General features: G+C 43.9%; 2 protein-coding genes across 2 annotated transcripts in view; both read left to right on the forward strand.

Annotated features, from left to right (window-relative positions):
* On the forward strand, positions 1–4,094 carry LOC139210253 (PHD and RING finger domain-containing protein 1-like). Its single transcript, XM_070840266.1, has 6 exons — positions 1–56; positions 144–280; positions 507–598; positions 757–962; positions 2,714–2,810; positions 2,906–4,094. Exons 3-6 carry the CDS (start codon positions 514–516, stop codon positions 2,947–2,949), a joined length of 432 nt encoding a protein of 143 aa, XP_070696367.1. The 5' UTR covers positions 1–56; positions 144–280; positions 507–513; the 3' UTR covers positions 2,950–4,094.
* Positions 4,095–12,322: 8,228 nt separating this feature from the next.
* The window catches only part of LOC139209966 (arf-GAP with coiled-coil, ANK repeat and PH domain-containing protein 3-like), a 62,471-nt gene continuing 48,598 nt past the window's right edge, over positions 12,323–26,195 (forward strand). Inside the window, exon 1 of the mRNA XM_070839904.1 lies at positions 12,323–12,461. Coding sequence (XP_070696005.1) covers positions 12,415–12,461 — 47 coding nt within the window. The 5' untranslated portion in view covers positions 12,323–12,414. The remainder of the gene's footprint in view (positions 12,462–26,195) is intronic.

The raw sequence follows: 26,195 nt of genomic DNA on the forward strand, positions 1-26,195 counted from the left end.
TCACCTTTGCTTTCATCCTGCAGAGACGGTGTCCTGGAGGGGACATTCAGAAGAAGGTGATTATTTGCTGGGGGAAGCTTTCTGCCAAGTATTTGGAAACATGCTGACAGTGTGTGGGGGCCGAACTGTTTATTTTGCTGCAGATCAAAGTGAGGACGCAAAGTAAGGATGCTTATGGCGACGACGATGAAGAGGAGGGCAGCACTGCTGTTTTCTGTGAAAGATGTGGACGCTGTGACCGCAGGCACCGGCTCCTAGTGTGCATACAGTGTGATTCAGGGTATGACATTCCAGCACTATTGCACCCTCGGAGGCTCTTACTTTGGTCTTTGATGTTCGCCACATACCATGTGAGCCTTATATTGAGCACAATACTCAGTTGTACTTGGACCTTTTTTCCACTGATGTTTTGTATCACTGAAACACCAACAAACTCAGTTGGAGCTGCTGGCAATAGAAGTTAAAGGTGCTTAATCACAGAACTGTGCTTGTGCTTCTTGTTCCAGATATCATATGGACTGCTTGACGCCATCATTAAACACATGCCCTGAAGGTGACTGGATTTGTTCTGAGTGTGCGGTCAGTCCTCAGCCTACAGGTAGGGCTGGGCAGTTAACTCAGTGGGTGCATATGATCCAAATACACGTTATACTGGTTTTAAGTTATTAACATGAAACTAAATGAACTGAAGTCTGAAAAAGGAGGTGTGTTTTTGATAGAAATGTTGTTTTTCTTTTTGTGAAATTGATTGCACAGACAGCTCCGTGGTGGAGGAGGAGATCAGTGATGGAGAACTAACGGACCTCCTAGCTGAAGTCGATGAAACTGCATCTACCAGCAGTCGCCTTCGGCCCTCCACCGTAAATTGTCCCGGCAGCTCCACTGAACGACGACACAGCCAGAGGATCAGGATCAGGAGCAGAACCAGCAGGAGTCATGATCCTCGCCCCCAAACTTCCTGGGTCAGTTCGACGTCACACAGAGCAGAGTATCCTCTGTTTATCGACCAGACAGCATGAGCTAAAATGCAGAGGTTCTTTCTCTCAGTAGGATACAGTTAAATGTTAACGTGTGCGGATCAGGTCTCAGCTCGTTTTGGCTTTACAAGGTGTGTTCATACACAAAGCTGAAGTAGATGTGCACAATAAAATAAACAGGAAGGGCACAACAATACGACCAAAACATCACAGTAGTTTACACATTTTTGCCGATACGATGGTATTTAACGATATCACATTTTCTAATATATACGACAAACTTATTAATAGCCCCAGTTATTCTTTTATAAGCATATAAAATTACATCATGAATAGATATTATTGATACTGAAATGTTTTAATTATAAAAATCTTTTTTTTTTATTGTGCAGCAAATTGAATATTTTTTCATCCACATGGCTTGAAGATTCTGGAAATAACAGAAATGAAGCAAAGCTAGCAAACTGCTATCTGGGCAAACAGCTGTTCAGCTCTGTCATTTGAAACAGCCAACAATGAGTTCACGTAGGTTTCTTCATTTAGATTGCCGACTCTTGGGATTCCCAAATAAAAATGAAATACAATGTGCAGCTCACTTGTTCAAGTGAGTAGAGCAAAGAAGAACTCTTAGAGCGGTTACCACAGACTGGTTTCTCTCACTCTACAGATTGTGTGTGTCTTGCTGTACGAGCATCGCTGTGGTGTTTTATCACATTTCCTGCTTTGCTTTTCCTGAACCCGTGCTGTTAGCCGCGATGCACAAATGCCTTTCCACCAGGTTAACCAACCGTCTGCAGACAGTCTTGCCTCTTATATGAGGCAGCTGCTGGTGCTTGTGGTTACTGTCTGGAAGAAGCTCTTTGGGTTCATCAGTGTGGGTTACTGCTGCTGCTGCTGCTTCTTGTGAGGACATCGATTTGTTGTGACTTCTGTTGTACCTGATGTTGAAGCAGGGGTCAAGGGGGCAGATAGCCTTGGTTTCCTGTTTTCATCGCCCTTGAGAGGCTTGTATCATCATCATCTTCCGAGCTCCAAGTGCTGTCTTTAAGCTGGTGGAGTACCAGCTTCAAGTGGCTCATAGTGACTAACACTCTTCACCTGCCTAAGCATCGGTGAACACTTTCTCGCTCAAGGACATCTGTGTATCGCTAGTGTTTATCCCTCCTTCAACGTAGACTTGAACTAGGACCCCTGTGGCTCGAGCACTTTGTGGATGATCTTCCAGCTGGGAGCCTCCTCTCACCTGTGTGTCAGTGGCTCTGCTGCCCTGACTGCTCATTTTCAGATGGCAGCTGCACAGTCAGTCCAGGGGCCTCGGATACAACTTTCTCTCTATCAGGGCCAACACTGGGCTTATTAAGCTTATTGTGCATCAGCCAGATACAACCGATTTTTTTTTGTTATTGTCGCAATAAAATTCAGCATTTGTCATCACGTTAAATGTTTTTAGTGCCGCAGCAATCCCTGGCTACATATTACACCTGCGGTGAGGTGTACAGATTCTAAATTTGAGAAATGAAACAACAGATTTTGGATCAGACACCCTGAGTTAAGCATGCAAAATTCAGTTGATGGCAGTACTACAAAAATACACACATGCATGTGAATATAGTGTTAAACAAGGCACCGTCCAGCCACATCATCAGGTGTTGCTTTGCACGTTTTGCTTCTGATGTGTAAGAGACCACACATTAGTGCTAATGTCTGGATTATCGCTCTTTGTTCTTGTTTCCCAGCATGTACCTAAATACCTCTTGCGGGCATCAAAGCCTTCCGCCAGAACAGAAGAAGCAGCTGCACGTCATCGCAGTGACATCAGCAACACTTCAGTCAGTAAGTTTTCTACTCTCAGTTCTCTTCCTCATCCGTTTGAGACTCTGAGCAATCTTTGATGCTTAACACCACCTGCTTTTGTATGTTTCACACAGTCAAAGACAAGAGAAAGAAGGAAGAGTGCAGCTTGAGCTCCTGACACCAGGAAGAGACATTAGACCAGGGGTGTCCAAACTACGGCCCGTGGGCCAACTGCTACCCGTGGTCCAATTTTCATTGGCCCGCAGGAAATTCTAAAAATGTATTGGAATACGGCCCACACACATGGAACCTGCGCTGGACTGTGTTGTACTTCTTAGTCTCACCACTAGGTGGAGTAACTGTCTTGAACAAGGCAGCTTCTCTATAAAATGAGTAATAGAAGAAGAAATGTGCTACAGGTGACCCAAAATGGCAGAATTAAGGAAATGTAAGACAGCAAGTGAGTGTAGAAAGTTTCAGACGCGGTGTGCGATGAGAGCACAGCTAATAACTAATGACGATCACTTCTGCATTACGGAGGAGCTGCTTGATGTTAGCAGTCTAAAGAGCACCACGACAGGTGAGGATGTTTTTGGAGCTGTGCCAGATGCAGTTGGCATGATGGGAGTTAAATGGGACGAGCTGTGTGGAGGTACGACGGATGGGGCTCCAGCTGGGACAGGCTAGCTCAAAGGAATGGCCTCTACGGTGTCTGCCGAGGGGCAAGAAAGTGGAGGTAAGGCTGTTAATTCGAGCACCAGGGCTCTAGCACAGACTATTTCAAGCCTCCCTCTCTGATGCTGATGCTGATGGTTGGCATTTTTAGTGGATCTCACTGATCACCTTAACACACTGAACAAGAGCCTACAAGGCAAAGACCAGCTTGTATCACAACTAATAAATGAAAGCCCACTAATGGAAAGGCTGTTTTTTTTTTCTTGAATCATTTTCAGTTATCAAGCAGAATTTACCTACATTTGATTGATTTTGCCAACTTTAATCCACTAGAGGTGAGGCGATATACATCACCTCTAGTGGATTAAAGTTAGAAATATAGCTCACTTCTAGTGAGTGGCCCAGCCCTTTGTATGTTTTTCTGTATGTGGCCCTCAGTGAAAAAAGTTTGGACACCCCTGCATTGTCGCTGGCTGTTAAATATCAGGGCGGGTTAAGGCGTTCCTGTCAGAAATGACCACATGGGGGCAGCATTGTGTCAGCCATCGGGTGTTGAGTTCTAGGCTTAATCATTATGTGAAGGAGCTGACCAGAATCTGTCTGCTGCAGCATTTTGAATTATTTTTCAGTCATGTTGTTTGCTGTCCTTTTTAGGATATTACTGGATGTTTTATTTTACTTTTGGCATCATTCTATATTTGTCTTCTGGCCAGTAAATCCCATTTTAGTGACCATATTTTCACTCTTGGGTTAGCTCGGGTGCCATAGTGAATATTTACGGCACCAGGATGGTTTGTGTGGGATTGACCCAAACTAAACTACAGTGTGTGTGTTCATGCAATTGAAGGAACATGTCACACAGTGCGACCATGTGGCTCACCACAAACCATTACTGCTGCACCTCCTCAGCCACTTTTTAGTTGACCTTTTTTATGATTAGATTATCTTTAAAAACATTTTAGATTGTCCAATTCCATATCCATTAGCTGATCAGTGAGATGAGTTACTTCATAGTGCCAGCAGCTCTGTGAGGCATGCTAACTTTCTCAGATTGCTAATGCTAACATACCAATGCTAAGCAGATGTCGTGTTTATCACGTTCATCATCTTCATTTACAATTTTAACATGCTAATACAAATTAGCACAAAGTACAACTGAGGCTGATGGGAATGATATTTCACTCAAAAAGCAAACGTCAGCGTTGTGGTGACAGGTCAGAGGATCACCAAAGTCTGTTCGATTTATCCTCTGAGGATAATGCATGTCCGTTCTAAATTCCACGGCAATCCATCAAATAGTTGTGGGCATATTTCAGTCTGGACTGATATGGTGGACAAGCACTGCCATCCCTAGAGCTGCTGGTGTGGCTAAAAATGTGAGCATAAAGTGAATGATTAATTCTCTTTTGTCTTACTCTAAAGTATCTTGTGAAATTAGCGTTCAAAGCTACATTGGTGCAGACAGCATGGTGTGGGTAGACACAGAAGACAGGCGGACCTTGGCTATAATAAGCATGTGATGTAACTGGAGTGTCTGAGAATCAAAGACTCCGAATTCAATAGGGAGCAGCTCCTCTGCTCGCCTGCAGGATCCCCTCATCCCGCCTCCCTCAGCACCACTGAGCCCCATCGCCTAGCAACCAGCCTCAGTGGTTTCTCAGGACCTCGTCCAGCGGACACCCAGATCTGTTGTTTCTGGTCATCTGATATTAAATCCCCGCTTTGATGTTCAGAAGCACCAGGGGTTAGAACAGGCGCCTTAAAATCAGACCTAGTTTCTGAGCGGAGAAATACAAATGTGAGGTCAAGAAATCATTCCTCTAAAATAACATGCTCTCCCATCGCCGTGCTTCTACTCAGTGTGAGTAGACATTACATTTAAGTTGTTACAGCTCGTATGTATCCATGTCGAGCCGAGTGTGTGTGTGTGTGTGTGTGTGTGTGTGTTTTGAGATTCAGTGGGCGGGCACTTAACAAGCCTGCAGCTCATCTTGCCCTACTTTCCCCCCAAAACAACGTGCACAGAAAAACAAATGTTCACCTCCATTGGCCAGACATGTTTGCTGAGTTGTTGAAATAAACAAAATGTCCAAGCTGAGCACCGTAAGGTGCTTAAAACCAAGTGTACACAAAAAAGCACTCTCAGTTTCTTGTTTGTTGGTTTACCCGTACTTAGTCAATCACCTTAGGATCACTAGAGAGCTGTTACTTGCATTGTTAATGACCCCCACTGTCTACTCGGTCTTTCATATTCCTTGTCTGTCTGTCAACCTTATTTTGGGTCTGTTTTTGGACTAGTTTTAATGATTATATGACCGATACCAGAAATAACATAAAATAGCATATAGTCATTTTACATTTTAAGGTGCAACATTTGTAATTTTTTTATTTTCATCCACACTAGCGGCTTGGCTCTAGGGATGGTAAAATGCTGGTCTGTCCACTACTTACTACTTACTGTCCAAAAGGTCCCAGAGACTCCGGTGAACTTCTGACTTTTACTCGATGATCACAATGAGGTTCACATTTTTGGTTTTGAGTGAAATATCTTGGCTTATTGGATGGATGAAATTTGGTACAAACATCGATGTTCCCCTCGGAATGAAAAGTCATAACTCTAATGATCTGTTAACTTGTCATCTAACTCAATTCTTTGGACCTGCTAGCTGCTACGTATTTAGTGCTAATCAGCAAACATTGGCAGGTTAACACACTTAACCAAGATGATGAACATGGTAAACATTGTACCTGTTAAACATTAGCATGTTAGCATGCTGACTTCAGAATTAAAGCATTACTGTAGACCCTTACTGTTGGTTATTTGTACCTTAGAAACTGCAGGACGATGATAGAAACTCTCCAGACAAATCTGTGCTTTTGACGTTATCTGTATTAGGCCATTTGTCAGCCAGATGACAGATAGCTTAGCTTCTGGTTAATACTACCATAATACTAAAACATGTGTAAGACTAGTTCTCCCCTCTACTTCCATTCTTTATGCTATGCTAAGCTAGTGGTGTCCTGGTTGCAGCTGCACATTTAATAAGCAGACTTGAGGGTGCAGTCGATCTTCTTATGTAACTCCTGAAACGCACTAAATGTACGGTTTTAAATCACTTTTTTTTTATATTGCTGAAACAGCTAGATCTGGGTGAGAAGGCTACATTGTTCGTCAGCTTCAGCTAACTCATTTATTTTTCTGAAGAGATCAGCTGGCTTTGCAACTGCAGTGATGTCAGTTTCACTTTCAGCAGTGACCCCACTCGACCTTTTACTTCAGCGGTCATTGAACTCCGTCGTCCTTACACCTGGTGGTGAGGATTTGGAGACCTTTGAGTATCTGAATATTTGACGCTACTCGAGCTGACGCAGTGCAATAGGCTTCCTGAAAAGTACCCTCCATTGTTTCTGATCCAGCTGTTCCAGCTTTGACCCAGTGCTCACCCTACCCATTCTTTATGGGATCCTGTCACCGTCTCCCTCACAGGGACACTGACAGCAACAACAAACTGCATCCTTTTGAAGAGTCTCGCAGTGGTTAAGGAGTTGGGCCACCGTTGAAGGGCTTTGGGCTGTAAAGCCTGTGACTCCTTAAGCAATTAAGCTTAAGCTAACACGATTAACACACAATGTAGCCAAGGTCAAAACTTCTAACGACTCGCTGCTCCAGAGAGAGGGTCTGTTTATTAGTGCAGTATGTTCTTAATTGACTTGCAATAAAGTGTTAACGAGGTGCTGTAAAGCATGTTACTTTTACAAATGCAGCATTTGTAGCACATTAATTTGTCCATGCATGTAGCACCTAAATGAGGGAGAAGTCCTTTAAAGGGATAGTCTGATTTTTTTGGGAATGGATTGTGTTCTTGCCAGGCAATAAATAAAAAAATGTTTGTACAGTAAATATATGACATGATTAGCCTGGCTCTGTCCAAAGTCAGTTTTTTCAGTTGTCTATTCAAAAGCTATTTTTTCTTTCATAATCACAGCAGAACTTGTTCTGCCATAGGTGTAGTCTCACCAGGCTTGCTGTCTCCCCTCCTCTCAGTCTTTATGATAAGCTAAACTAAAGAGAAAAGTCTTTCTTTGGTTTTGCGGCCAAGTTACTTCACTGGAGCAGCAGTGCTGCAGTGGAAGTGATGCTGGGGGGAAGTATCAGCCCCCCCACCCCAGAGCGATGCTTACAGCTGCAGAGGCAGTGAGGCACTTTGGCTGACACATTAGCTACATGGTCTAATGTGCCTTGCCAGGGATGCTAAATAAGTCAGTGGTGATGTTAGAATGACTGCAAACAGCTTCTGGTAATTGGGGTTTCAAACTCAGAAAGGTCATGTGCCAAGGGCTTTTGGATGTATTGTGCCGTGCGAGAATATAATTTATTCAAAAAAGTGTTAGTAACACAACATGCAGTACCTTTTAGTTCAGTGGATCTCAGTGGATTGTTTGCTTGAGACACTGTAAAGTCTACGGGTCAACAGTTCAACCAAACACCTTGTTTGTGTGAATAGTTTTAGAGGGATACTTGTATAGAAATGCACTTTAAAAAGCAAGATATTTTATTATAGATTATAGAGTTATTTCCTTTACCAAAAATGTTTTTTTTGTAATACATTCCCATCCTGTTCGACCCCTCAGTTTGGTCTTGCAACCCTTTGTAGAGGTCCCGACCCCGGTCCTGGTTAGGGGGTCCACTACTTTATGCAGTTTCTTGCCTGATTATTTTTTAGCTTGTTCAGCACATAACCCCTTGTAAAATGGTGAAATGTTGTTTTTACCCTTCAATATTTGTACTGATCAAACAGATGAGATACTAAAGAAATTGTGGAAATGTAAAACTATTCCTGTAAGATTTCAATTTTAACTCCTCTTTAAGCTGAATATAAAAGGCTGCAGAAATTTGTCAAAGCACAAATAATGTCACACACAACACTGCCTTGCTATGATAATGCCAGTGTTTCTCTGTGCTTTCATCCACCATGGAAGCACAAGCTTAGTACACACACATGTAGCCACTAGCATGAGCTCGGCAAGTGTATGACAAGATTAAAATTCATTTGGAATAAACTTGGGAATAGGTTTTAGAGTAAATCAGCGCTGAGAGGATATATATATGCATGCATAATACAGCACATTCATGCAGTGTCTATATATGCCTCATTGGCAGTGGCTTGTAGAGAGCTGCACCTGCAGTCAGAAGGGATAACATTACAAGCTATGCTCAGCAGCGCAACTCGCAGCAGCTCTCCCCAGCAGCCCAAGAAGGGGAGCAAAAGTAGGTCACCCTCCCGGAGACCCGCACATCTCTCCCAGTGACTGCAGCAGTGCTTGTGTCTGCCATGAGAGGGCCTCTGACGGGAGCGAAAATGGGAGACGACAGTTTCCTTTCACTTATTTTTCCTGCGCAGAAGCAGGAAAGCCTCGTCCTTTCTCCACTGCAAACAAAAGAGATTTCATCCATCACTGATATGATAGCTGAGCCCACAAATCTTAAAGAAATCGTTGCATGCTTTCTGGCTGAAATTTCGATGAGTGGAGTGACACCACTAATATCTGTTTGTTAAATATGAAGCAACATCCAGCAGCATTAAAACAACACTGGTTTAATGCAGAGCTGCTTCTGTCTGAACGCACATTCATGCATCCTGGTATTTTGAGCTAAATGCTGATATCAGCACGCTGACTTTGCTCAAAACGACCACGCTAACATGCTGCTGGTCAGCAGGTATAATGTGCATCATGTTGGCCTCCTTAGTGTCGTGTGTTAACATACTATGTGCTCATTAGCAAATGTTAGCATGTTAGCATTCCCATCGGCCCTCTGAGGCTGATTGCAGGTGTTTGGCCATAAACCAAAGTATTGTACGTACAAAGTGTTTGACAATAGATGGAAAGTTAAGGGATCACAAAAACAGTATTAAGCATCTGCACCCATGGTCATGGGTGCTGCTGCTGTAATAAAATTCAGAGCGGTGTGCAACCAAGTTTGCTCCTAAGTTTCCCGGCAGTGTGCACTTTCAGATCAGTCGACTGCTGACTCAACAGCTTCAGAAAGAAGCAGTAGGTGCTTTGATCTCAGATTAGTAAAAGGAACCGGGGGTGAGGCAGTGAGGCAGAGGAGGGACAGTGGGTGGGGGGAGTCAAAAGACAGGGAAATTGCTGTTTTAGTTTCCAAAGCAGCGAGGGACATTTATGTAAGAAGGGAAAACAGAGCCGCCATATTGGTGGAGCACCTGCTTTTAGCGCCTCAGGCTTCTGTTGGGTAATTTGTGACGGTCCTGGTGTTATAAGCTCCAGGTTATGGTGGAGTCTGCAGCCATGCTGGCACCTTTGTGAGGCTGTACGTTAGTGCTTTGAGCTAAACGCTAAGGGGGGGGGGGGGGCTTGAAAGTCTGTACCAAATTTCATGGCATTTCATTAAGTAGTTATGGAGACATTTCGCTCAGAACTACAAACCTTAACCTCACAATGGTGCAAGAGGAAAAATAAGGGGATCACCAAAATGAGTAGGATACGTCATCTGGGAACCATGAATGTCTGAGCAACATTTCATGGTAATCCATCCATTAGATTTTAAGATACGTAAAATCTAATCTTAAGATAACACACCGCTGCCACAGCTGATTGCTCCTCTGAGTTTCAGTTATGTCAGCGACTGACGGTGGTATTTAGTCGAGACACCTCTGCTCAGAGTGGATGAGATCATCTCCATTCATGGCCTGAGCCTCTGCCTTTTTAAAGCCGGGATCGGAGGGAACAATGGCTCTCTATGAAAGCCTGCAGTGAAATCCCAGGCAGGCGCTCTTTCTTCAAGCTTTCCCATTTCCTGTGAATTAATAATAGCCTTGCTGGGGAAATGGATTCACTCAGGATACCCTCATTTAACAGCTGCCTGGGAAAGTAGATAGATATAGCAACAATAGGATGTATCCTAGAATCATGCAATTAGTTTACACAGCATGCGCAAGCAGTAAAACATGATGATCGGACATGCAGAACGTGTTGTACTGTATCAGGGGTGTGAAACAGACTGTAGGGAGCATCTCTGGACCAGAAGCAGTAACTGAAGCCATTGTAGGCGTTTGCGTATTCATCGGTGGAGTTAACACACCAGAGAGTCTAAAAACACCTTCATCACACTTCTGTGATGGATATGTAGGTGGAAAATTCCAGGGATCATCTCTTTAGTTGTTGAAAATGCAAAGAATAAAAGAAAGAGTCAGTGATCAGCTCGGCAGACTAACATCGTAGGTATTTTCAGTTTTTCTTGTACTGGCTGAAACTTAAATGTTTTATTTTTTTGCTGTTTCGATAGAAAAAAAGAAAAGTAAATGAGTCACATGATGGAGTGGTCTTTGCACGTAGCAGCAACCCATAGATGTGCTGCCAGCCAGCTAAAGCATGTGTGTCTCACTGTTGCATGTATTCAAATGTGCTGGGGCGTGACGTCAGCAGCGTACTTCTTCTCTTGTGGAGGGCTGAGCCTGTGTTGCTTTCAAGTGCTATCGGAAATCTTATAGTTATCACGACATGTGTCTAAAACGGGCCATGATAAGTGGGGGGAAGTAACTGAGTACATTTACTCAGGCATTTGAGATTATTGTACTTGAAAACATCAATTTTATGATACCACTATATTCCAGAGGGAATAATTGTAATTTTCACTCTGTTTTGACTTAAAACAGTATGATGCATTTTGTCCTTTAACTCACCCAATAGAATAAAAAGTAGAAAAATTTGCAAGACTGTAATTCTGCTCACATTGTAATTCACCTGCAACAATGATGTGCTGTGTGATATTACAGGTCTGAATGGGTCTATTCTGCATCATGAGGAGGCTTAGTCTCATTTCCTCAGTGTACATTTTGCTGTTTTGTGTGAAAACTCTTGTTGGGATGTAGGACTTTTACTAGTCACTGTAGTATTTTTTACATTGGGACATTTTTGGAAATCAAGCTAATTGGCTTATAGTGTCAAAACTGATGGACTGTACAGACATCCTCAAAGACTGAAGTTTAAAGAAGTTTAAAGAAAACTAGAATCACTTTGTTTCAGTGGATTCAGTACGTGCTTCAGCAGTGCTCTCGATTCCATCGGTGGAAGAAGGATTCAGATCCTTTACATGAATAAAAGTAACAATAACACATTGTAAAAATACTCCATAACAAGTAAAAGTCCTGAATTCAAAATTTTACTTACTTATTTTACTTATATTTTTACTTTTGTATAAGTAGGCAAAATCTCAAGCTGCCCAACAGTATATAAAGAAATTAAAATTAGCCCCACCTTTTGCAATGTATTCATTACAGCAAGTGTAAAGTGTAGACACTTAATACTTCTACTGCACAGGGCAAATAATTAGGCAAATGTTGCACTCTTATGATTCCAAAGTACTAAAAGTAAAAGTCTTCTCATGATGGGGAATTTCAGATTCATGTGTATTTTGTTATTGGATTATAGTTGCCATCATCATCATCATCACTTTAATGTTACAGCAGGAAAAGGTGGGGCACTGATCAATACATTTTATCTCAAATATTATTGTTTGGTTGTATTTTTTTAAAATCATTAGTGTGAATCTGAAAAGTAACCAGCAGCCAAAGCTGTCAGGTAAATGCAGTGGAGTAAGAAGTACAGTGTTTAACTGCTACTGCTACTGTTCACCACTGATCGTTCCCCCCACTAAAAGCAGCTGCCTTAAAAGTCCGAGTTTATCAGGAGCACGCGAAGGCAGCACGGGGTCCAGTACTGAGTGAAGCGGCTCCGGAGCTGCAGAGCAGGACTGAGTCAGTCAGAGGGAGTCAGAGAGGGAGTCAGAGAGAGACAGAGGGGGACATAGGGGGAAGGATCCGCTGCAGGAGCAGGACACTGGGGGAGGATCACTGTGTCGGATACTCACATCTCTGCTTTCCAAGACCCGGGACATGAAATCCGTATTTTAAACGCGTTAAAAGAAACTTCAGCCCAGCCCAAGATGACGGTGGATTTTGAAGACTGCATTAAAGATTCACCCCGGTTCAGGTAAGAGCATGAAACTCACAAAGCAAGATTTCCCTTTTTGAACTGTTGAACGCTTCATTCTCACACTTAGACCGCCCGATTTGTGGCGTTTGCGGGTTAACCCGCCTTGTTCATCCCGGGCTTTGGATCCATGTGTCTCCTCCGCTGTGCTGCCTGTCGGACTAAATCGCGACACGCTGTATTCAAAATCTCAGAGGGATTAACACCCTGATCCGATAAATGGTGTCTGGATTACAATTACAGTCAGATTTGTGAGAATTTTCACAACCTCCGAGTCAGTCATGTCTTACAGTTGGCATGATGATGATGATGATGATGATGATGATGAGCAATGCAGCCATATGAGCTGTCACATGGCCTGAGCAGCTGAGATCAAAGTCTGCTGGTCTTCACGTTGTCTCATTTTATCCATCGCTTCTCCCCCTCGAGGTGCAACAGATTGTGTTTTTATTTCTTCCTCAGCATCCCTTTGACAGGTCAGATGGTGATCAGGTGATCCCTCCAGCCCTGATCCACAGGAAGTAACAGTTATGGGTTGAGATGATTTACTGCAGTGCTGCATGAGAGGGTATTCCTCATAACTCTGGGTTAATGTCCTTTAATAGATGAGCTCCTGCCTTAAGGAGGGAGCTCAAACAGAGCTGCAGCTCCTGTTTTTTCTCTCATTAATTAATAATCGTTTAGTTGTCTGGTCTCTAAGATGTAAGAAAATGTTGAAACACGCTTTCCTAAAGCCCAAGGTGATGCCTTCAAATGTCTTCTTTTGTCTGCAGGTGAATGGATCAGGAAATTAATTGTTATTTGCAATCAAAATGAGGTTGTGGACTGACTGAAAGTCAATAGATGATAACATTCTGGCTGCCATTTAAGAGTAATTTAATTGTTGATTAAAGTGCTAGTTATTTTCATGATTAATTGTTGGGTCTATCAAATGTCCCCCCCCCCCCGCCAGGATGTTTCTAAAGCTGACGTCTTCAAAATGTCGCATTTTGTCTGACAAAGAGTCTAAAAGCTGAAGATATTCAGACAGAAAAGCAGCAAATCCTCAATACTGAGAAGCTGAAACTGATTAAAATAAATATGGTGCATTAACTTTCTGTTGGTGGACTAATGGATTCATGCATCAGCTGCAGTTCAAACAGTGTCACCAAAGCGTGGATCAGAGGAAGGTTTCCCCACACAGCCTGAGCCAAAGTCCCTGACCGCCGTGCACCAAAGGTTACATAAATAACACAGGAATTTTCTACACCCACATCTAAACCTGGTCCTCTGCTCCCAAAGAGCCTCTCAGGCTGTGAGAGCAGTCCCAGCGCGAGGGGGGGGGGGTCTTTTACACTCCTGCACTGACAGAGGATCCTGTTCTTAACTAAAAGTGCCTGTACAACAGTGTGAAGATACTTATGGATCACAGAGAAACAAGCTTTGAAAGAAACTTCAATACTAATGGCACATATATCCTTTTCAACAATGAACTGGAATGAAAATCACTGTAAATCTAAATAGACTGTATTTAATTTGACCCAATTTCTTAAATTTTAATGCTGCATTTGTGGGTAGAAATAGTGACGCAATATTTTATGCAATGATATTCTGAGTGATTATCATTTTTCTTATATTGTAGGTTGCTGGCAGCTTTACCCTCTGTGAAATTGAGTATGAATGTGAGTGTGTGTCATGTGCTGAAGAAAATGGATACCACGAATGTGTTTAAGGACAGTTTAAAAAGTGTGTAGAAAGTTGGCAAAAGTTAGTAGAATGAACCTAAAGTCCAGAGAGGTTCAGGGACTGATATTTTATTATATATGACATTATTAGATCGTCAGCACTGATGCGTTGGTGTGGTAGCGGCTTTAGTAGCTGGCTGAGGTGGAGCTAGGTTTATCTACTTTAACTACAGTTGGGTAGTTCAGTCCGGTGGTTCCTAATCTAGGGGCTGGGACTCTAAAAAGTTTCACAAGATCACTCTGAGGGGTTCTGTGAGGGTTAATAAGGAAGGAAGAACAAACGAGATTCTGCTGCAGAGTGTTTCTCTAATCTGGACCTTTAATATGTTCGAAAATATTTGGGCACTGACTCTTATTTAAATGAAACCATGTGAGATATTTAGAGGGGAAATGTGTCATAGTGCATAGTCACTAGACTGTATTATTATAAGGGGTCACAAACCTGCTTTAATCCTTGGCAGTGCATTGGATTTCATTAGCTCATATGTCCTTTATGCAAAATCTTAATCTGAAAAGTAATTAGAGCAGCCAGTATAAATGTATTGGGGTAAAAAGTACTTTATTTGCCTCCTAAATGTTGTGAAGCGCAACAGAAAGACTCAAGCAAGTGTCTAAAAAATGTACGTCAGAACATTATTTGAGGAAATGTACTCAGTTACTTTCCCACGTGTTTGTGCTCCTGGAGATAAAATCTCTGCTCCCAAATCAAAGACTTCCAGGCTTGGCAGCAGCACCTTAATGACTGCCATCTGGGCCGGAGAGAGGCACATCGCAGGAAGCGCTGAGTGAAGGGTATTTGCACTAACCATCTCCGTTCTCGTTTCATATGCTAAGCAGCCAGGCTGCAGCCAGACAAGGCTGCATGCTAAAGAGTCACCCACCTCATTATTTAGAGCCACGAGACGCCTCACTGTTGGCTACAGTTATTTCTCATCACACTGGAGCTGTGAACGTGGAATGAAAATATGCTTCCTCTTCCTCCTCCTCCTCCTCCTTGTATACAGATCTTTCTCAGAGGATCAAGCACCCACTCCTGCACGCTCCATGTTCAGTTATTGTGAGCTTTCCTCCAGTTTATGTTCAGCGTCTTTTATCTTATGCCCGGGGATGTTTAAGTGACTAGAAGAGACGCTGAAAGAGACAAAGTAAACGCATGTTCTCGTAGCCACTGGAGCCTGTAACGGTGTTTTTCAGGGAGCGTTCAAATGGCTCCTTTGTGGAGCTAAAAGCAGCGCCGTGTAGTGTTACATAACAACCCGGGAGGAGGATGACTGGAAGGAGACAACATGCTCAGAGTACAGGAAAATCAAGCCTTTTCACTATTAGTGTGACACTGCTTCCCAGACGTGTAAAGTCATGCAGGGAATCAGTTTTGCACCTTTGTCTCTCACATGTCCCAGACTCCCCTGCTTGTTAGACAGGACATAATCCACAATGAGCTTCTTCTTCTCTCCTTTTAAATCTGCCGTTGAAGCACTTCTCAGCAACGTGATGAATCACCACTGCAGTTCAGGGCCCGAGGATCTGTTGAACAAACTGTGTGCGTTCTGTGTTTAGTCTCTATGGATACTCCGACTCGGACAGATGGGAGACTGCAGCCAGTGATGCTCGCCACATCTGTTTTGGGGGGGGGAGCGGCCTGTGATGATTGCACGGCCGCAGGAACTTGGGTGTTTGTGTTTGCTCCGGCACAATATTGGCAACACGCGACGTTTGAGCTGTTTTCTCCCCACTGACGTGTTAATTTGAGGTCACACTCATGTACTGTTGGAGGATAACACTGAGGGACCTGGCAACACAGGGACCTCTGCTGTAGCTCATATGAAGTACACTTTTTTTTTTTTTTTTTAATTGGCTGGAATAGCGGCTGCATTCTCTGCAAATCACAAGTCTTTTGTGGAACTTGCTTCCTCTATTTTACACTCAACTGCTCAAGGGCTCATATTTGTGCATTTAAGTTCACCCTTCACATTTGCAATTATAAATTTCCCCTTCTTGAGTGGAACCTCTCACCGTGCCGACCCCGCTGGAAGTAACTGATTTTGGCCATTTTGAATCGTGGCGTGTCCTGGCCTTTAAGCTGCCAGCGCGCTCCATCAGAAGTGCGTGTCACATGGTTGTGTGACCTTTGCTAGTACGTTGGTTGCTGTTTGTGTTGTCTCTCTCTCTCTCTGTCTCTCTGTCCAACCTCCACCCAACGCAGACCCCTACAGAAGCCGCCCACATTGAGCCTGGGTCTGTTCGAGGTTTCTTCCCGTTAAAGGGGAGTTTTTCCTCCACTGTTGCTCAATATAATATCTGATGCTGCTCATGTGGGAATTCTTGACTCCTTAATTTTGAATTCCTGAATCGTTGGGTCTCTCTCTAATTAAAGAGTTTGGTCTAGACCTGCTCTTTATGTAAAGCGTCTTGAGATAACGCTGTTGTGAATTGGCGCTATATAAATAAAGATTGATTGATTGATTGATTGATCAATACCGCAGATTTTTAGTCATTAGATATTATTAAATGAAATCAGATCAAATGGGCGGACAGATTTATTTCGCCAGTAAACATTTTCTCAATACTCGATAGAAAATGAACATAGTCACTCGTCAAGTAGGTTATATCTACCATCTGCACATCTTTCTTCCTAATAGACAGAACAAATCTTCATATCTGCACACAGTGACTGATCCAGAGAAGGTCATGGGATCGGCTCTATTTCTGTATTTATTGCAGTTGCTGTTTATTTAATGTAGCCAGCGCGCAATGAGCTGTTGAAAAATGGGGTCTGAGAAGCCGCCAGAGTGCATTTTTGGTTTGATGCAGAACTGTGACGGACAGCAGAGACGGTCATGAGTTCCTCAGCGCTTTAATCTGTGTGTCCAGTGTCTAGGCGGTGGAGAGCTGTGCAAAATGTGCTGTTAGAAGTGTAATATCGTTGTGTTTTTCTACAGCACTCATACAACAAGGCGCGTTAACTCCAATATATATTAGTCACACCCCGGTTTTAGGAGTTTCCCTTGATTTTTTTTTTAGCTGTTTGGCGCCATTTTCAGTGTCCTTCAGTAGAATATGCCTATTGTCCGGAGAGCCTCTTGCTTCCGCTGAGAGGCTGAGACTCTTTTCTCCATGTCTGAACGGCCCCCGGGGCAGAAAGGCCTGGCGATCCTTCCTCCCTCCCCACCCCATGTGAACAGCTGGGGGCGGAGAGCCGAGGCAAGGCTGCCGTCGTGGTGACGGGTTTGTCATTGAGTCACACAGAGCGGAGAGCCCCGACAGGCAGGGAATCCAAGGCCAGTGACCTGTGGCGCTCACTGTGCAAGTGTGTCTCCAGTGTCTGTGAGAGAGTGACTGGGTGGATGGATTTGTGACACAAAGTCAGATGACGGGGTGAGAAGGGGGGGTGCATGTCAAATTCCACGAGAAGCCTGGTATGAAGGAATGCAGAGCGTATGGTGTGACGTCTCGCTCTGTAAGAGATGAATTAACTATGGCTACATACAGTTAAACCCTGCCCAAATTTGGCAGCGTTTTGCATACTGTTCGTTGATGAGTGAACTGGAAAGTACCTGACTCATTTTGCCTCTGGATTTTGATGTACTCTTCCCATCTGCTCCCTTCTGTGTGGGGAAAGAATTTATAGCGGGATTGACTTCGTATTTAATACACGTTTACTGAGAGGAACCTGTTGCCAAGGAGGGCGGCCTGATTGTATGTCGGGGTCTGTTCCTGCTCCTGTAACGTAGAGCAACCACAGAGTGCATCCAAAGCAAGCCCTTAATGCTCCGAGTCATGTCGAATTCCAAGCATCCGGTTCATCTCGGTTCATGATTGTGACAAACCACTCTTGGGAGGATGGCGGATGCTGCTTGTGTTCTGGAGGATCTGCATCTCCAGCTGCATGGAGCTGGAAGGGATTCCTACTGACTGCGCGGTCTTGTTGCTTCTGCTCTATTTCAGGCTGACCTCCTTCCATCTTGAATCTGTGTCAGTGGTCCTTCTGTTCAGCCAAGGCTGGGGCTTTGACCGGTTAAGGGTGGGAGGGGGGTGCTGGGTGTGGGCACCATTACTGTAATTGGGGGGAAAAAATGCTTTGCTGATATCAAACTGGTCTCCGTCACATCCATCTTCTCATGCAGCAGCACCTGCAGCTGTCTTAATCATATAAATCACTGTAAGCATTAATCTTAATCATTCATACTGTAGATATATAAATGTTCTGTTGCATGTTTAAGGCCTGAACCAAACAATAAACTGTTGCCCATAAAGCCTGTGTCCTGTTTGGAATCAGTCGAATGACCTCTGCTTGTGATTTCCAGATTAGACGCATTCGACTCGTGCTCTACCATCAACCCCCCCCCGGCCATGCGAGTTTATTCTGCTATTTTAATTTTCATCTATGAACTTGATTTAATGACCGAGAAAGCTCAGCGGTGTTGGCCTGAGGGCATTTTCACCCTCCTGTTAAGGGCGTCAGTGAGCCCCGCTCGCCGGAGCTAACAGCTCCAGGTAATGAAAGTGACAGGGATTATAGCAGCAGTGTGTAGTTTGATGGCCTGTGTGTCTTAATCAGGGATTGGCCCACATTCGCCTGCTCAAATCCCTGGACGGCAAGGTGTCACACCTGGAGGCTTAACGTCCAATTGGTGTCATCCTGATGTGAAGGACTGCAAACAGATCTGATGATACGTGGAGCAATATGATTTCTTAATGACAGCGATGTCGCCCTCCCACTGAGAAGGCACAGCACCATTAGCTGCAAAGGCTTTCATCTTTTTAAAATGAGACCAGATGAAGGGCTTTTGCCAGTTGGAGGCTCGGAGCTCACCAGGCTGCAGAGCACGAAGGGCATCTGCTGAAAGGATGGAGTTTGATTATATATATGTATGCACATATATGAAGGTTATAAACTGGCAACGGAGTGTCTGTCTTCTTCGTGAAGACAAACTCAAAGGCAAAGATATACAACTCTTCAGGGTCGACCGAATTCAACTGGTCTGGAACCCTCAGGTGCTTCCAGGACACCATCCATCCATTGCCTATACTGCTTATCCTTAGGGGGCAGTTGGCAGGGTACACCTTGGACTGGTCGCCAGTCAATCACAGGGCTGACACATAGAAACACATAGACAACCATTCACACTCGCACCTACGGAGTTAGATTTAGAGTCACCAATCCCCCCCAGATTGTCATTTGAACTCCTCCAAAAACTCTAGGTCTAGGTACAAATACATTTGTGTCAGTCCTTTATGCGCTCTGTCTCTCTGTTGGTCAATATTACCCCTTTGAAAGTCATAAAAGAGCAACATGTTGTCATCATTTTCAAAATTGAATATCTTAGGTTGTAGATATGGCAGAACATGTTCACATGAGGTCACGGAACATTTTAATTATTTTACTCGTATGGTATTGAACTGTGTCTATTTATATGTTCGTATATCCGTGAAGTTAATTGATGATTTGTGTAAATGGAGATTAATCCCTGCTTGTGAAATGCATTAGGATGCAGAGATGATGTCATCCCTAAGCCTTTTGTGTTGAAGGAGGGAAGGGGCCGCTCACTGCATGAGCCCTGGCTGTCCCTCTCATTTCATTTTAATGAATAGCAAGACGTTTCGCACCCTGCACACACAAAGAGCCATGAAAAGCAGGGTACTGCATGCTGAACGCTGCGCTAATCTGCTTCCATCGGACATCCTGAGAGGTGACAAAGACCGCGAGCAGTCAGCGCACAACCGGCAAGAGTGTGAACAGTTTATTAAGTGCCATAAAATCTAATAGCCAGAGCTCATGGCCGCTGCTCTGCTCAAATCCTCTTGTCTGTCTTTCAAACCAGCCATCCGGTGTTGCCACAGGTTGCGCATGCTGTCCCGCAGACATTGAATCAGCACTATGGCAACATCCTGAGCCCTTAATGATGGATGAGTTGTAGTAAATTGGCGTTAGTATTCCCATCACAACCCATGGTGAATGAGACCAGCACTGACTAATGCCAGACAGCGGAGTTCGAAAACAAGAGCTGGGCCAAGTGAGAGCAGCATCACACACACTGGAACACACGGAGTAGATTTTTTTTTAACGCTGATAATCCGAGCCTTTGGTCTTACTTCACAGTGTGGGTGAACAAAATCACTCACTCGGCATTTGTTTTCCCTAGCAGATTGGATTATGGTAATGGAGGCCGAACATCTGATCTCAATTCTGTATGGCTGTGGATATCAGATGTCTCGTTCTGTTTGGGAGAGAAAATCCACTTTCCCCTTGATATGCGAGAGAAGGGCTCCAATTTGCGCAGAGATGGGCCCGATCATGTGTTTTGTCCCGGGGTGGCGAAGAGAGAAACATCCAGAAACATTAGAGAAATGTTGGGAATTTGTGCATTAGAGCGTAGCTGGCAACAGGTCGCTGGAGTCCGTCATATTTGGATTAGTATCATCTGTGCACCTTCAATCCTCTCTGACCCTGCACAGAGGGAGTTAAGCCTCGACTGCAACGTGACTCCATGGAGGGCTGCCGGTTCTGCCTAGTGAAATGGACCATAATTCTGAGTTAATATAAATAGTCTGACTAATGTTCCTGGTGGATTATCCATACTGTAAAGTAGAGCTGTCAGATGCACTACAGGAAAGAAAGGCTTGCATAATGCGACGGGAGTGCAGTTCCTCTCTTCCTCTCTACTCTGATCCGTCATTCTTTGTTTCTTTCATGTTCTGGTAACTGAATAGTTAGATATTTTGGGAAACATGCTCATTCGCTTTCTGGCAAAGAATTGGATAAATAGACCACCCCACTCTCACATCTGTCCATGATGAAGCTACAGCAGTTAGCCTAGCATAGCACAAAGAGTGGACATTGGGAAATAGCTACACTGGCTCTGTGTAGAGGTTATTCACATACCAGCACCTCTAAAGTTTGATAATTACACATTGTGTCTTTTTTATTCTAATTGGTACAAAAACTATAGTGTAAAACCAACTTTTACCCATTTTGCGAACGTTCTTTGCCAGACTATTTTTTGGTAATTCACAGTAACTTCCTGGAGTCTCCACAAGTTGCCTGGCAACTGCTCAGAGAGAAACTGCATATCAGCACATAACATGTACTCATCTTTTTTAGACGTCAGTTTTTGTACAAATTAAACAAAATAAAACATCTTAGTGAGCTTTAGAGGTGCTGCTTAGAATATTTAGTTACCTTTGGACAGAGCTAGGCTAGCTGTTTCCCTCTGTTTCCAATTTATATGCTAAGCTAACTTACTGCTGTCTAAAGGTCTATACATACTCCGCAAGAACAGAGAAATTTGTTCGTTTTCTCGAGGTGGCAAGACCAAGAACAAAGTTCGTTCTGGCCAGGACATTTCATACTTCACGAGAAACTCAAGTGCAGAACTCCTGGGAAGTCAGCGGAAAAGCGGGAATAACAACATTTCAGCAATAACCACGCCCACTTCAAATTTCTGACCAATCACACAATAGTTCAGACGCCACATGAGAAAAAAGTTCTGCCCAGATGATGTGTCGAGAACAAGCTGCGAGAACTCCCAAACCAGGACTGCGAGAAAAGAATGACGTAATTTTTTTGTTGCAGCCCTGGGAGAGAGAACAAATTTCTCTGTTCTTGCGGAGTAGGTACAGGCCTTTACTGTGCCTTCAGAGAGAACATGAAGTGAATTTTTAAAGGCAGCGCAATTGCATACAAAGTCAAGGGAAAGACTCAATTAGGTGCAAAGACACATCGGCACGAGTTCAAATTGTTTCAACTTGGGAGAGAAGTTCATGCTTATCCCAGGGCTTTATGAATCATCGTACAGAAAAGGGAAAAAAAGATTGGAGCGAAATAACAGGAACAACCAGAGTTTCTGGTGAGTTTTGAGTTCAGTTAGAGGCTGAGCTGAACACCAACACACAGGCACACTCCTGAAAGCATAGAACTAACTTCGGCGTATTTGGGAAACTGTTTTGGGCTAATCATCAACAGTCCAGTGGCCAAATCACCGGTCAAATGACACAAGGTGCAATTTTTTTTTCCGTCTGTCTGAAAACAAATGTATTAACGGACAGAAATGAGAGCGGTATCAATCGTCTCGTCTAACTTTCTGCCAAAAAGCGAGCGTTTTCAAAAATCTTGAACTTCTGAACCACAACTTAAACTGCCTCTAGAGCCGGGATTGTTAAAAGTATTATATGCACAGTGCATAGCTCATGCTGTCATTCACGATTGCATGACCTAGAAACATTACACGGAGGTTCATGCTTTAGGTTTTCAAAATCAGATTAACCTGTATCAAGTTTTCTCATTATGGGCTCAGTGTGTTTAGCCTGGACAGTATTTCACTGACCACCTTTCACATTCAAGATAGACCACTAATTGGAAAATACCTAATTTCCTCAGCGCACAGCGGCTGCATCTCTCCCATCTTGTTGCCCGTTTCTCAGCTGTGTTTTTAGACCGTGCTGAAGATTTGCAAAGCTTGCCCTCCAGTCACAGGTACCATGTGAGGAACTGTCCTCTCAGTGGTCATGGCCGTGCGTCATTTGTCAGCAGACCCACCGACAGCAGACATGATGACCTGTATTTGATCTTACAGCTCCAATCTTGATAAGTAAACACACAATTGAATATGTGTTTGACAGGAAACGTATGAAAAAAAGAAAGTTATGACTAACAAATTTCACTGTTTAACGTCATGCCACTGAAACGTCGGCCCTGATGACCAGACTGCTCGGAAAGCCGTGATCTCAAGGGGGAGGGTGGCCGGGGAGTTTCCAGGTGTGTCAACATCAGCCCATACTGCACATTTATCACCACATGGGCCAGGAAACAGGATAGAGTTATTGATAGAAGTGGGGATTTCAACCTTATGGCCGTATCTTTGTCACCACCTGGGGAATATGAAATGGCTGAATGTCCAGTACAAATAGGAAGCCGTTACCCTGATTGTGTGAGGGGGAGATAAAGGGAGGAATCGTTGGGCTCCACAGGCACTTAGCTCCGTCTCTGCTCAGTTTTGAAATGCTGAATCACACGTGTGCAAGCATCTGTTTTTGATTTGTTCCATCCCTCTCACTCCCTGCCTCATACTCTCCCTTTCTCTTCCCCTTTTCCGTCCTCGTTGCCTTCCTCTGTGTGCGGGGGCAGGCCTCTGGTCGTGGCTGGGCCAGAACCGGGTCTAGGGATGGGCCAGGAAATGCGTCAGTCCACTCAAATATTGAAAGCAGGTTCGGAGTAAAGGGCAAAACCCAGGGGAGACGATGTGTGTGAGGAAGTTGCGGACTCCCCCAGTTATGACACCCAGCCCTGAGTCACAACATAAATCCCTTAAACACCCCTAAACAGCTTCCAGTGGTAATAAAACTGAAATGACTGCCCACCACTGCACACAAGAAGACTGATTATTTACATTTCTTTATTCCACTAATGTCAAAAGTGCTCTTTAAGTGAAGAAACATGTTGTTTGCTTGTTTTGAAATTGTGGAATAAAGAAGCATTTTTAGTAGAGCTGAGAAGATTAGGTGATCGACGGAATAGTAATTTAAGTTTCTGGTTCTCAAAAATTAGGATTTTCAGGTTTTCTCAGTTTCTTATGTTTGTAAATTGACGTTACAACATTTTGGAAGAGCTGCAGTAATTAGTCAATTATTCGCTTAGTTGATGGGCAGAGCATTTTTTAATGATAGATTAATCATTTGGGGACATTTTTCAAGCAAAACTACAAATAATTTGTTGGTTCCAGGCCCGCAATTGCAAGAATTTGGTTCTTTTTGAATAGATTTGCGTTTGAACTGTTGATCAGGCTGATTTGGCTGTAGGAATTTGTGATTGTTAATTTAGGTTAATGGGTGGGTTCATGGCAGCCCTACTTTTGGGTTTGGGACATTTGATCATACAAAATCAGCAACAAAATTGTCAAGAATTATACAAATATGACCCAGTGCGTAGCTGTTTCTAAGATCCCCATTCTTTATTAGGTGTGATGATGTCAGCTCGGGCTCTTAAGGGCATTTCCACTTTTTTCACTTGACAGTAAAAAAGCAACGGTTACTTAGAGTCTTCAATGTAAGTAAATTATTCCTCAACTCAATCTCAAAATCTAATTGTTTGAGTCAAAATTCCAGCTGTTTGCTGTTTGCAGCTCTACAATGTTGAGCACTCCCTGCTTTACACAGTTTGGACTGCTGGTCGGAAAAAACAGGACATTTGAAGACATCACCCTGGGCACAGTGTCTTCTGGATAAAATGCTGGATATTTTTCATTATTCACTGAAAGTTTATAAACCAAATGATTAGACGATCACCAGAAAATGAAGTGATAATTATAATGGTCAGTTGCAGCCCCAGTGTGGATCATATTCTTTGGTCCTATTCTGCATTGACTGAGCACAGCCTACAGATCAGACTTGAATTTTTGCATTCTTCTTTATTCATTTTTCATTGTTTTCTCATGGTTGTTGGTGTTTGCTGTGGCTCTCCCCGGAGAGTGTGGTTTGGTGAAGAGACCAATGAGCCATGACTCGACTTCATTTTTTCTCACAGAACTGTAGAGCTGCCGTAGCTGCAGTCCTCCTGGGAGTCATTTTCAGTGCCGTGTTTCAGCATTGTTAACTGAGGACAGGCAGCGACCCCATGATTCACTTCACTTCACTGCACTCTTTTGTTTTTTACACATCAAGTGTCACTCTTGATCTTTTGTTGTCCTGTTGGATTTCTCTCACACTGTTTGTGGGTTTAACCAAGGAAAGTTAGCAAAGAATGGCTCCTATTGTCCTCTTAACTTCTGTCCACATTTAAAGCTCCCATCTCAGGTTGAGCAACAAAAACTCAGGCTTTGGGATCCCTGCTTTCCCAGGATCCTGCTTCCTTGCTGATAGTGTCAGGGTCGGGGTAGTTCTCTGCTCGTTGACACAGAGTCAAATCAACATTCGCGTCCATGGACTGATGGAAAGGGATCGTAGGTCATGAAGGAGAGCCAGAGAATGACGTCAGAGGCATGTTGCTGACTTCAGGCCGGAGGAAACACCTGGGGGAAACCCAGAAGGAAGTGACAGGACCCAACACCTCCCTTGATGCCTTTGACCCTCTTTCAGTCAGCTGATCTGACACTGTGACGTTCACATGATGCATGAGCATTAAGCACCAGCTCTACATGCTAATACAAACCATGAATCATCTGCTGTTACAGCTACATCTCCAAGGCAGTTGCTTTTTTTGAAACATTTTTGGATCAAATGTAAAACAGCAGACCCCGAGTTAAAGTTTTTCATGCTTGGAGTCCGCTCAGAATGAACGGGATGTCAGCGCGACTCATGTGGAAGCTGACTGAGCCGTTGTTTCTGCGAGCAACATCTCTCAAGCTCTCAGACAGGAAAGAGCTGAATGCTTCACATGTCTGGTATGCCTTTCTTGTGCAAGCCAAGCTGCATGTTTAGCCCACAAAAATGCCGGGAAGACTCCCGGCTCAGCCCCACCACCACCAGACGCATCGTGCCTGCGTGGGGATTTTCACAGACGGAATTCAGCTATTTCACCAAAATGTCAGGGTGTTACGCTGTAAGATTGGCTCACTGTGTGCAGGGCTGTATTCTGCGCTGGTTTTCACCCAGGCAGCCTGGTGCGCTGCCCAGAAAAAAGGCAGCGAGAAGCACCGAGTCTGTAGGCTTTATTGTCTTCCTCCCTTCAATGGAACATTGTCCAGGCCGGTTCTCACAGCCCAGACCTCTTCTGGATCCTCTGTGTGTGTGTTCTTTCTTACGTTTCCCTTGTCCGGAATATCTTCATTGACATTTTTGTGCATTGCCGTCATCTCGGACCACCCTGAGTTAACATAAACCTGCGCCGCCAGCCGAAACCTCTCATATCCTGACCCTTCTCTGGCCTGTCAGCCTTTCTCCCGTTTACGCCCGCCGATCAGCAGCGCCCCTCTCCCCACCCGCTCTTACAATGCTGTTGTGACGTCCAACACATCCTCCTGCATCCTATGTAATAATAAACACACAATCGTAGACTGTCCACTCAAGGCCTGTTTCC

Source organism: Pempheris klunzingeri, chromosome 11 (genome assembly GCF_042242105.1).
Source record: "Pempheris klunzingeri isolate RE-2024b chromosome 11, fPemKlu1.hap1, whole genome shotgun sequence".
NCBI lineage: Eukaryota > Metazoa > Chordata > Actinopteri > Acropomatiformes > Pempheridae > Pempheris > Pempheris klunzingeri.

Excerpts from the sequence above, each read along its gene's own strand:
- LOC139210253 (XM_070840266.1), top strand. The coding sequence starts at position 514 with ATGGACTGCTTGACGCCATCATTAAACACATGCCCTGAAGGTGACTGG. Across the intron at positions 599-756 it reads GGTCAGTCCTCAGCCTACAG|ACAGCTCCGTGGTGGAGGAG; the intron begins GTAGGGCTGGGC and ends TTGATTGCACAG. Across the intron at positions 2,811-2,905 it reads CATCAGCAACACTTCAGTCA|TCAAAGACAAGAGAAAGAAG; the intron begins GTAAGTTTTCTA and ends TGTTTCACACAG.